We start from the raw sequence: 13,015 nt of genomic DNA on the forward strand, positions 1-13,015 counted from the left end.
GGTCCCAATATTCCTTCCCAGGACATGCTCCAGTGACATTACTTCCTTCCACTGGCCTCACATCCTACAGATTCCACCATACCCTAGTAGCGCCACAGGTTGGAGACTAAGTCTTCAACATGTGGGCCTTTGGGGGAGATTCCACATCCACCCAAATTATAAAAATACTTAGAAGGGGAAATGAATGAATTACAACCACACACAGTAACATGAATTTTACAAATATAAGGCTGAGATAACAGAAATAAAGATCAAAAGAATACACATAGAATGCCTCCATTTAGAAAGAAATATCCTGTGAAACAGACTAGACTGTTTATACACACATTCATAGATTACAAAACAAAGGAGGAGGAGGAGGAGAAAAAGAGAAGGCAAAGGCAAGAAAGGGTGAGATGGGTTGGTCCAGCTCACTTGCTATCACTTGAAGACAAGGAGAGGAAGTAATGGTGATAGGATTGGGTCATCACCTTTGCAAGGTAACATAGTTGTGGGAATCAGTGGAAGTGACTGAGTTGCTCAGGAAAGGGGGAAGGAAGGTCATAAGCTGAGAGTGAGATTAGGAAGGAGGGTTAGAGGAGGTTTGAGGAAAAATGAGTTGTGAATCAGCAATGTAGACAGAGGAGTGGGAATGGATTGGAAAACAGACTGTGATTATAGGCAGGAGGAAGGCTCTCTTGGGGTTTTAAATTTGAAGTGAACCCAAGTAAGTGCACACTCCATTAGAATCCGCTACTCATGAACATTTGGCTTGTTTCTACCTGGGGCGGTTACTACAAAGCTGTCGTGAGTAGCTCTGGACACAAACCATAGCACACACGTGTGCAACTTTCTCTAGCATGTATCGATAGTAATGGATTAATAAATCATGGGCTTTATCTTCCATTTTGCTAGCTAATATGGAACTGTTTTCCAAAGTGGTTGTGTAAGTTAACATTGTCGCTAGCAGTCGCATAGTAGCTCCTGCTATTCCACATCTGTGACAATGCTTGATACTGCCAGACACTAGAATATTTGTCAGGTGGTAGCTGTCTAATTGTTCTTTTGCTTTTTTTGATTGTAAAGATACTGCATGCTCCCTATACATTTTTCAGTCGATGCAGAAAAGTACAGGGAAGAATGTAAACACTACCATGCCATCGCCCGAAGGACCCATTGTTAATGTTGTATGTTTTTAGACCTTTCTCTTTGTGTACATCCTAGTTCCTAACTCAGGGTTCCCAAACTCTGGGCCAAGGTGCCATGTAAGTTCACAGGTGTGTCATGGGTTTTTAAACTTTCAGAGGACACAGAGTGATGATTAATGTCTCTCAGACACCGCACAGGCTGACGGCTGAAAGTGCCTCACAGTTCCAATGTTAGGTCGTGGTATATTCCTTTGGATGATGCTGCGAAATTGGGTGTTAGCAGTTCCTGTAATAAAAGTGTGAAAATCCATGTGAAATAGCAGTTGAAGGAGTGGCGGTGTCCACTCTGAGCCCAGGGTTTGAGAAGTTGTGCAGGTACACATGTTCCATTAGGAAGTAATGATGGTTACTTAAGAATCAAAACACAAAATATCTTCCTTTCAATATACACATATCACTTTAAAATATAACTGCTACTAAGCTATAAGTAAGTACCAAGTTGCTTTTAGGCCTAACTAATTAATAAAGAGAACTATTAAGTATTTGTTTGGCCTAGGAGTACCATGAAAAAAAATCATTGAAACACTAATGAATCCAGAAGGTTTGAGAACCTGTCACATATACTTTAAAAATAAATAAATAAATAAAAAAGATCACATTGTGACACTCTAGCTTCCAAAGGAAGAAGGAAACTTTCATTGGGCTGTGAATGAATCCTTTATTGGGCTCAGCAGGAGACAGCAGTATCTGGTATCATTTTCATTTTTTGCCAAATTCTACATTTCTATTATAACTGCTGCCTTGAAAGGGTCTTGAATACTTCTGGCTGTAGCCTCTTAGTGCTTCATAAAAAAACTCTTACTGTAAGTAAGAATGTGGAGGAAATGGAAATCTCATGTAGGATTGTTAGGAGCTAGCTTGATCTTAGGCAGCTAGGGCTGAGGGTCACAAAGGAGTGGTTTTTGTTTTTTGTTTTTTTTTTTCTTTTATTATTCATATGTGCATACAAGGCTTGGGTCACAAAGGAGTGGTTAAAGTGAGCAAGAAACAGATGTTAGGTAAGAGAACAGACATAGCACAAAGAGCCCTGAGAATGTAAATCTGGGCTCAGGTTAAGGAGGGGATAAAGGCCCACCCAATAGCCCACCTATCAGAAATCTGCCTCCAGGGCCCACCCAAAGGCTGATCTTTCAAAAAGCTGTTTCCAGGGACTTACAAAGTCTGCCCCAAAAGAGTGCCAAAAACTAGATCAAAACTCCTAGACAATGCAGTTGCCATGGCTGTCTTTCTGAGTCCCATCCGTGCAGGTGCTCTGTCTTTCTTTACTTCAATAAATTTCTTTCTCACTTGCCACTCACCTGTTGTCCAGGCTTGTCACTTTCCAACCAGCTCTGGACAAGAACCTGATGAACTCAAAACCAGTATCAGGATGGTACGGCTGCTGTGAAAACCTTTGATAGTTCCTCAGAAGTTAAATATGGAATCATTGAACGACCCAACAGTTCCACTCCTAGGTATATATTCAAAAGGAGTGTAAGCAGGTGTTTATACAAAAACTTGTACCATGTGTTCACAGCAGTACATTCACAATAGCCAAAAGATGGAAACCACCTGAAGATCCACCAACTGATAAACGCATGAGAAAAAGAAAGCAAATCATACAGGTCTAGGTACATGCTACTACATGGATGAATCTCAAAAATGTCATGCCAAGTGAAAGAAATCAGATTCAAAGGGTTACGTGCTGTGTGATTCCTTTAATGCAAAATACCCGATGTGGGTAAGTCCATCAACACAGAAAGGAGTTTAGGGGTTGCCAGAAGTAGGGGTAAGAGGTTTATGGAGTGCCATTTTAACACATCTGGGGTTTCTTTTTGGGATGATGAAAAGTTTTGTAACTAGACAGTTATAATATTTTATATTACCTTGTCGAGCATATAAGCTTTTTGTCCCTGAAAGCTGTTTCTTTCTAGCTGCTTTCTCATATAATTGGCTTCTCAGAGGTATCTGATGATCTAGGTTGCTTGATCACCTTCAGGAGAGGAAGTGCTGGTCACTCTGGGTGCTATACTTTGGATCTGAAACGCCCTCCAATGGCCCATATGTTAAAGTTAAAGGCTTGATCCTCAGTGGGCACTCTTGGGAGGTGGTGGAACATGTATGAGGCGGGGCCTAATTGGAGTCTTGCAGTCATCGGGGCTGTGCCTTGAAAAGTGGTAGTGGATCCCTAGCCCCTCCCTCTTCTTTCCACTTCTAAGTCATGAGGCCAATAGCTCTGTTCCATGCGTGCTCACCACCACGATGTGTTACCAATGGGCTTTGGATTGAAACCTCCAAAACTGTGAGCCAAAGTAAACCTTTCGTCTTTCTTTTTTTTTTTTTTAATGGAAAAACTCCATCCTGAGTTCTTTTCTAATTAACTTTTTTTTTATTCATATGTGCATGCAAGGCTTGGGTCATTTCTCTCCCCTGCCCCCACCCCCTCCCTTACCACCCACTCCACCCCCTCCCTCTCCTCCCCATCCCCTCAATACCCAGCAGAAACTATTTTGCCCTTATCTCTAATTTTGTTGTAGAGAGAGTATAAGCAATAATAGGAAGGAACAAGGGTTTTTGCTGGTTGAGATAAGGATAGCTATACAGGGAGTTGACTCACATTAATTTCATGTGCATGTGTGTTACCTTCTAGGTTAATTCTTTTTGATCTCACCTTTTCTCTAGTTCCTGGTCCCCTTTTCCTATTGGCCTCAGTTGCTTTTAAGGTATCTGCTTTAGTTTCTCTGCATTAAGGGCAACAAATGCTAACTAATTTTTTAGGTGTCTTACCTATCCTCACCCCTCTCTTGTGTGCTCTCGCTTTTGTCATGTGATCAAAGTCCAATCCCCTTGTTGTGTTTGCCCTTGATCTAATGTCCACATATGAGGGAGAACATACGATTTTTGGTCTTTTGGGCCAGGCTAACCTCACTCAGAATGATGTTCTCCAATTCCATCCATTTACCAGCAAATGATAACATTTCGTTCTTCTTCATGGCTGCATAAAATTCCATTGTGTATAGATACCACATTTTCTTAATCCATTCGTCAGTGGTGGGGCATCTTGGCTGTTTCCATAACTTGGCTATTGTGAATAGTGCTGCAAAAAACGTGGGTGTGCAGGTGCCTCTGGAGTAACCTGTGTCACATTCTTTTGGGTATATCCCCAAGAGTGGTATTGCAGGATCAAATGGTAGATCAGTGTTTAGCTTTTTAAATAGCTTCCAAATTTTTTTCCAGAGTGGTTGTACTAGTTTACATTCCCACCAACAGTGTAAGAGGGTTCCTTTTTCCCCCCGAATCCTCGCCAACACCTGTTGTTGGTGGTGTTGTTGATGATGGCTATACTAACAGGGGTGAGGTGGAATCTTAGTGTGGTTTTAATTTGCATTTCCTTTATTGCTACAGATGTGAGCATTTCTTCATGTGTTTTTTGGCCATTTGAATTTCTTCTTTTGAGAAAGTTCTGTTTAGTTCACTTGCCCATTTCTTTATTGGTTCATTAGTTTTGGGAGAATTTAGTTTTTTAAGTTCCCTATATATTCTGGTTGTCAGTCCTTTGTCTGATGTGTAGCCACTCTGTGGGTGTTCTCTTCAGTTTAGAGACCATTTCTTTTGTTGAGCAGAAACTTTTTAGTTTTATGAAGTCCCATTTATCTATGCTATCTCTTAGTTGCTGTGCTGCTGGGGTTCCGTTGAGAAAGTTCTTACCTATACCTACTAACTCCAGAGTATTTCCTACTCTTTCCTGTATCAACTTTAGAGTTTGGGGTCTGATATTAAGATCCTTGATCCATTTTGAGTTAATATTGGTATAGGGTGATAAACATGGATCTAGTTTCAGTTTTTTGCAGACTGCTAACCAGTTTTCCCAGCAGTTTTTGTTGAAGAGGCTGCTATTTCTCCATCGTATATTTTTAGCTCCTTTGTCAATGACAAGTTGGTTATAGTTGTGTGGCTTCATATCTGGGTCCTCTATTGTGTTCCACTGGTCTTCATGTTTGTTTTTGTGCCAGTACCATGCTGTTTTTATTGTTATTGCTTTCTAATATAGTTTGAAGTCAGGTATCGTGATTCCTCCAGCACTGTTCTTTTGACTGAGTATTGCCTTGGCTATTCGTGGCCTCTTGTGTTTCCATATAAATTTCACGGTAGGTTTTTCAATCTCTTTAATGAATGTCATTGGAATTTTGATGGGAATTGCATTAAACATGTAGATTACTTTTGGGAGTATCGACATTTTTACTATGTTGATTCTACCAATCCATGAGCACGGGAGATCTCTCCACTTTCTATAGTCTTCCTCAATCTCTTTCTTCAGAATTTTATAGTTTTCCTTGTAGAGGTCATTCACATCTTTTGTTAGGTTTACACCTAGGTATTTGATTTTTTTTGAGGCTATTGTAAATGGAATTGTTTTCATACATTCTTTTTAAGTTTGCTCATTGGTAGTGTACAGAAATGCTAATGATTTTTCTATGTTGATTTTATATCCTGCTACCTTGCTGTAGCTATTGATGGTGTCTAGAAGCTTCTGAGTTGAGTTTTTTGGGTCTTTAAGGTATAGGATCATGTCATCTGCAAAAAGGGATATTTTGACAATTTCTTTACCTGTTTGTATTCCTTTTATTCCTTCTTCTTGCCTAATTGCTCTGGCTAGGAATTCCAGTACTGTGTTGAATAGGAGTGGAGATAGTGGGCATCCTTGTCTGGTTCCTGATTTTAGAGGGAATGGTTTCAGTTTTTCTCTGTTAAGTATAATGCTGGCTGTAGTAAACCTTTCCTCTTTCTATGTTGCTATTCTCAGGAATATATTACAGCAAGGGAAAGCTGACTGACAGCAGGGCTTTGAACTGTGAGCTCCACACTAGGGCCTTATGTTTGGGAATACCCAGTATTAGGGTTTTTTTTTCCCCCAGGATTTTCTTTTTGGTTTGGTCAGATTTTTTTGAAGTGACTCTAAAAATCTTTTTCTGGGAAGGTGAAACCATAGCTGTCAGCACTGTGGGAGATGAGTAGCAAAGAACAAAGATTTATTTTCTAATTAATATAAAAATTGCCATAAAATTTTATTAAAAGACAAAAAATAACTTTTATATTAACATTATAGCTCCAGACATTGTCAGCATACATTTTAAATTTTAAGGTGTTTATTTTATGGATGCTTGTATGATACCTGAGAAAGGACTTGAGCAAGACTTAATACATTACCCATTGTCGGGATGAAGAATATTAGCAGAGCAACGCAAACAAATGAGACCAGCAATATATTTTATACAATGAACCACTCTCCTGAAAGAAGGATGTTCAATACAAGAAAGCAAATGACACTTACAGTAGGGAAAATCAAATTTACGTATTTAGAAACCATGATAAAATTAACAGAGAAACGTTTACTTAAAATTATAGGTGCTTGGGGCTGGGGACGTGGCTCAGTGGTACAGCACTTACTTAGCATGGGTGAGGTGCTGGGTTCAATCCCTAGTTCCCAAACAAGGCTGTTTTTTTTTTTTTAACACTCTTTTCTTCCTTCCTTCCTCCCTCTCTCTTTTCCTTCCTTTCTTCCCTTTTCTGTGCTGAAGATTGAACCAAGGGCCTCATGCATGCTAGGCAAGTATATATAACTCCTTTCTTGATCTCCAATATGATGTGCAGTGTCTTGGAATAACCAAGGATACGTCACTGATAACCTTTCCACCCATAGTTGAGAGTGGAACCACCGTCCAAATAATAAGCTCACCTTCCATGCTTAATATATCGTTATCATCTATAGTTTGCAGACTGATGATAATTCTACTTCAGCCACGGTCATTGAAAACTCTTACTAAAATTCCTGCTACCAGGACAGCAATGGCAACAGCTAAAGCCATTCCACGATAGAAAATCAACTGTCTCACTGTCAAGACATCCCCAATGGTGGGCACTGCATACTGGTTGCTTTCATCTAGTACCATCAATTGCACGGTCTGGCTCTCCGGTCTGATGATATCAGGTAAAATCACGCCATCAATTGCTTCTCTTTCCAGGATAGGCAGATCTGTTAGCAGAGAACAGTCGGCACTTACTGATATAGTGAGTTAAGAGGGTATTGAGGTTTACAGGAGAATATATTATAAAAAATGACCATTGATCATCAGTTAGTATATGTGAAATCACATTAAAAAACATTTCATAGGACAGCTCAGAGTTGATTTGTCTGATTATGGCTGAGACAAATTTTACTGAGCAAGAGAGCAGGATCTCATAAACTAAACAACTCTGGCCACATTAAATTTCAGTGTTCGTGAGGTAGAAATTGGCCAAGTATACGAGAAAATGGCCTTGGTTACCTGCTGGAGTAGGTATGGTCTCTCTATTGCCTTTTAGCCCAGCTCGAACCTGTGCCTAAAAACAAAATCACATGAGTAAATGAAGTATAAATCAAGTTAAGCTGGTAGATATTTGCTAAATCATCAAATGTAGCCTGGAATTGGTGACTCACACCTGTAATCCTGAAATCGATTACAGCCTGAAATTGAGAGGATCATGGTTCAAGGCCAGCCTGGGTAAATAGTTCTCAAGACTTCATCACAAAATGGACAGAGCAAAATGGACTGGAGGTGTGGCTCAAGAGGTAGAGCACTGAGTTCAAACCCTAGTTCCCCAAAAAACTTCAATGTAAAAAAACTATTGCTGAAAGTTATAAATCTAGCACAGCCTTTCTGGGTCCTTAAAATGCCACAGGCCAAAAGATCACGCAAAATAACAAGAGAAAAAGCTGCTTATGGGGGTACGCTCAGATTATTATTAATTTTTTTTGTGATACTGGGGCTTGAACTTGAGACTTCACCAGTCCTATTTTTGTGAAGGGTTTTTTGAGATAGGATCTTGTGAGCTATTTGCCTGGGCTGGCTTCGAACCGAGATCCTCTTGATCTCTGCCTCCTGAGTAGTTAGGATTACAGGATGGAGTCACCGGCACCCGACTATAGTAGGTTCAGAGTTTATATATTGTTTGCACTTGTGCCCTTTAGTGTTCCTAAACACAGATGAAAGGAAGAAAATCTAAAGATAAATGGTGTCACCATCTAAAGGTTAGTTTATGATCCAACTTAACGTCCTGTTTACTCTATTTTCTCAACAAATCAACCTGAACTTAAGAAAGATATAATGCATCAGTACAGGCAAGTACAAAGGCATTAGAGACCTAAAGGGTGCTCAGAGCTGGGGCAGTGACAGCTGGTACACTTAAACTCATGCTCGTATCTCTTTGTTAGGAACCCCTCCTGTGAGTCAACTACCCACCCATCTCGTGTCAAGCTCAACATGATAAGAAGAACTCCCACCTCACTCCACAGACACTCACATCAGTCAAGATCCTGACCCTTGGCCCATACATTGTTCCACTCCTAATGTACCTCCCACCCGTCACAGACATTTATTACACTGCTTTGTAGTAAGATATGGGATATATATGTATATATGCATATATACATATGTATATATAGTCACACCATATTTTAAAATGACACACACTGTTACCTGCTTTGCAACTCTATTCCAGTTTGTCCTCAGAATATACACCAAATAGAATAGGGCTTGAAAGAAGACACAGACTATCAATCCAGACCAGAGACCTGTGGTGTTAAATAAGAATCAGAGTTTACATTTTCTTCAGTTCTGTTCCCATGGTCATTAAAATTCTTCCCTAATAATCCACAGATTTTAAATGAACTTTCCTAAAATTTTAGGTAAGTAGTGGCCAGGGATTAGACTCAAGTATAACACTGAGCTATTAATGGCAACCAATCGATCAAAAACACAAGGAAAAAAACATACGAAGACACCTTCCCTTTTGTTGTCAAACCTAAGAACAGGGGAGCAGAAGCACTGCCATCTCCTGGCCCCTGCTGAAGGCCAACATTTCAAGAGCAGAAAGTGGAAAAGGTGCCAAAGGATGAGAGAGGATTGAAAACTCAGAGCAGAGTATTAACTCAGCAAAGACAGGAACCTCACTTATTTATTATTGATATATTCCCAGAATCTAACACAGCACAGGGCCTGGCATACTCAGTGAAGGTTTGTTGAGTGAATAAGGAAATTGCAAAATCCAAACAAGAAGACAACATACAGCAGTAATAAGTATGTCTCTGGAATTAAACCACCTTAGTTCAAATCCTGCCTCACCCCTTACTATCTATGGAACCTTAATCAAATTACTTAACTCTTCAGATTTTAGATTTTTTATGCATAAAAATGAACTAATGGGATTCTTTATTTAGTTGTCATAAATTTAAATGACATAGTGCACATAAAAAGACTAGCATAATTTTGGCAAAAGCTCTTTATGAATGTTATCTCATACTCTGTAAATTTTAGTTATTATATTATTTTACATTGAAAATAAAAATACTGGAGAGTGACAAAAATTGTTAAAATCTTATTGTAAAAAAGCAAGAAAAGGAAACAAAAGGCACAAAAATTGGAAAAGGAGTAAAACTATGTTTACTGATGACACAATCTTATAGATAGACTCTCCACCAAAAAAAAAAAAAAAAAAGCTAGTGGTAATACATGAATTTAGTAAAGTCTCAAGTAGAAGAACAATACACAAAAATAACTTAAGTCTTAATACACCAGGAACAACGTGTAAAGAATATAATACCCAAGAATAAATTTAACAAAGTGAAAGTTATACATTTCAAACTATAAAACATTACTGTAAGAAATTAAAGACCTAAATAATGGAAAGGTAATCCACGTTCATGGATTAGAAGGCTTAACGTTGTTAAGATAGCAATACTTTGTAAACAAATCTACAAATTCAATGCAACTCTGATAAAAATGCCAATGGCCTTTCTTACAGAAACAGAAAAGCTGGTCCTCAAATTTACATGGAATTACAAGGGGCACCAAACAGCAAGAACAAAGTTGGATGATTCACACTTCCTGATTCTAAAACTTACTAGAAAGTTTCAATAATCAAGGCAGAGTCCTGGCATAAGGACAGACATAGATCAATGGAATAGATGGGACAGCCCAGAAATAAGACCATACTTCTGTGGCTAACTGATTTTCAACAAGGTTGCCAAGACCACTCAGTGGAGAAAGAGCAGTCTTTTCAACAAATGCTTCATATTTCATCTAGGCAGTTCTACCTGTGTTTCAAGCCTGAGCTAACACATTATGTAGGGACTGTCCTGGGAAGCCAGTGGGGCTTAGATGTTCCTTACAACATAGGCCCTGATCACCTCTTTTGTATGGCTTAACCCAACAGTAATTGACTAGATTGACTAGTTATCTAATTAACTATTTAATCCTGGTCTCATCCCCAGGACAGGACCATGTTTATTTTGTTCAATGCTGCATTCCCAGTGTGTTTGCCAGCAGAGACACTGAATACATACTGCAGGAGAAAATAATTTTTCCTATTCCACAGGAAAAATTGGCTTTGTAGCCAACCGCTTTATATCTCAAGCAATTTATCTTTTTATAATTTTTAAATTTATTTTTTGTACATCTTAATGGGTTTCATCATGACACTTTCATACATACATCTAATGTACTTTGATCACATTCACCCCTCATCATCCTCTTTTGTCTCCCCTCCCCCCACTGGTCCCCTTCTTCCTCTTCTCAAATAGTTCCCCTCTTAGTTTTATGTCCCCTTTTTTAAAAAAAAAATCTAAATTCTACAAATAAGAGAAAACGTGGTATTTGTGTGAATCTGGCTTATTTCATTTCTCATGATGATTTCCAGTTCCGTTCATCTTCCTGTAGATGACATACTTTTGATCATCTTTATGGCTAAATAAAACTCCACTGTGTATATATGCCACATTTTCTTTACCCATTCATCTGTTGACAGACACCAAGGCTATCATAACTTGGCTATTGAGAATTGAGCTGCAGTAAACATGGATGTTCAGGTCTCTCTCTGGTATTAAGCAGTTTCTTAGTATGACAATTATATGTTGAGGCAAGTCCCTGAGGAATCAAACACATACCTATTATCCCAAGTTTAGCAGCAAACATCAGAGATACTCCAATGGGAAAACCAAACACATAGTAACCAATGGCATTCAAGATGGCGCCAATCTTTTGTTTCCCTGTACCTCTCAGGACTCCACCACAAGTGCCCTGAGGAGAGGAAAGCAAACACCAATGCTGTAGTCATGCAGTTCTCATCATATCAAGTTAATAGCTCATGCATCTGGGTATGGTCAGATAGCTCTGTTCAAAGAGGACATAGCACATTATGTAACAGATAAAGGAAAACATTTTGCTTCTGAAGTAATACTGACAATAAGAACAAAAGTAGAGCAGCTTCCATCAGAAAACCATTGGGTAACATTACTCAAATCTCTATCTCAACAATTTAAAAAATATTTTTCAAAAGCATATGTTTAAAAAAGAATTAAGGCTTTCATTTTTGGAATCTCAGTAGAAATTAGTCTGAAATTATACCTGAAAAATATTATCACAGTTGTGGGCTTCTCTTCCACACTGTTCTTACCACTGCCTATATTCAATCAGACTAATGTCTGAAGAAAGTGGAAGAAATTCCATGGGAAGAAAAGAAAGATGACAAATGGGCGTAGAAATGTGTCATGAAGAATACTTGCTCAAACTGGGAGTAAGTCTGCAGGAATGATTCTGGAGCGAAACCAACGGACCTTCAAGTGCAAGTGAATCCACAGAACACCAGCCTAGCAAGAGCCCTTCTAGTAGTCAGACTACTGGCATGCCTGGGAAGATTCCAGCACAGGTCACCTTGCCACCTGGTCAGGACATCATTTGGGGCATTTGGGCACCAGAGGATGTCAGAGAAGGTGGAGAATTCAGTCTCTCCCACCTTGAGAGGCCATACTCTTCAGTAACTCATCTCTCCCTCAAATAGCTCAAGCTGCCTGAAGCAAGAGCTCACTTTTCTAAAAAGTGAAATCACGTTCAATTTTTAATTAAAAAACTAGAAACACAAAACACATTTGCTATGTGTATCAGAATAAAATCTCTCTGAATACTCACTGCAAGTGCATCAAACAGATGAAAGGGAGCAAAAATAGGCATCACTTGGCTCACAAGAGAAATAATGTCCCTGTTGGAGGAAAAGAAAGTAGTCAGTGACCTGAAAATCACAAACCTGACAATTTAGTCCAAGCGCATGTCTTTTCGACAAGTTAAGTACACAATAAACCAAACTAATTCAAATTTTATTACTACACAGAATTAAAAGGGACATGGTCTAGGTTGGCACTACTAGACCTACAGAGGATAATTTATTTAGTGGGGTGGGGTAACAGGTTCTTGCTATGTAACCCAGGCTGGGCTTGAACTTTTAATCCTCCTGCCTCAGCCTCTCAAGTGCTGGGAGCACAGACATGTGCCACCACACCTGGCTTAGAGGATAATTCTTTTTTTTTTGGTCAATACTGGGGCTTGAACTCAGGACCTTCATCTTGAGCCACTCCACCAGTCCTATTTTTGTGAAGGGTTTTTGAGATAGGGTCTCGTGAACTATTTGCCCGGGCTGGCTTCATATCTTGATCCTCCTGATCTCTGCCTCCTGAGTAGCTAGGATTACAGGCGTGAGCCCCCAGTGACTGGCTTAGATGATAATTCTTAAAGCTCCATTACAAGTGACAAATGTGGCTGCTGAGAAGAAATGGAAGCAGGGCTCAGCCTATGTGTGGGAATCCAGGTCTGTTGTAAGGGAGTCTTCCTCAAAATGGAGTTGAAAGCGAGTGTTCACATAGGACACATTTACCTCCTCAGAGATCCCTAAGCCCTGTTCAATTATGGAAGACTTACCTGAGAGGCCTGCAGAGTGGGGCGGGGTGCTGAGGGGACACAGCACGGGCAGAGGTGACTGAA

The 13,015-nt window shown here is 39.5% G+C and overlaps 1 protein-coding gene across 1 annotated transcript in view; it reads right to left on the minus strand.

The window, feature by feature from the left end:
• Positions 1–6,279: 6,279 nt before the first annotated feature.
• Positions 6,280–13,015, minus strand: part of LOC109699722 (multidrug and toxin extrusion protein 2) — a 60,746-nt gene continuing 54,010 nt past the window's right edge. Inside the window, exons 13-17 of the mRNA XM_074044761.1 lie at positions 12,170–12,239; positions 11,149–11,281; positions 8,684–8,778; positions 7,493–7,547; positions 6,280–7,200 (exon numbers count right to left, since the gene is read on the minus strand). Coding sequence (XP_073900862.1) covers positions 6,962–7,200; positions 7,493–7,547; positions 8,684–8,778; positions 11,149–11,281; positions 12,170–12,239 — 592 coding nt within the window. The 3' untranslated portion in view covers positions 6,280–6,961. The remainder of the gene's footprint in view (positions 7,201–7,492; positions 7,548–8,683; positions 8,779–11,148; positions 11,282–12,169; positions 12,240–13,015) is intronic.

Source organism: Castor canadensis, chromosome 11, assembly GCF_047511655.1.
Source record: "Castor canadensis chromosome 11, mCasCan1.hap1v2, whole genome shotgun sequence".
Classification (NCBI taxonomy): domain Eukaryota; kingdom Metazoa; phylum Chordata; class Mammalia; order Rodentia; family Castoridae; genus Castor; species Castor canadensis.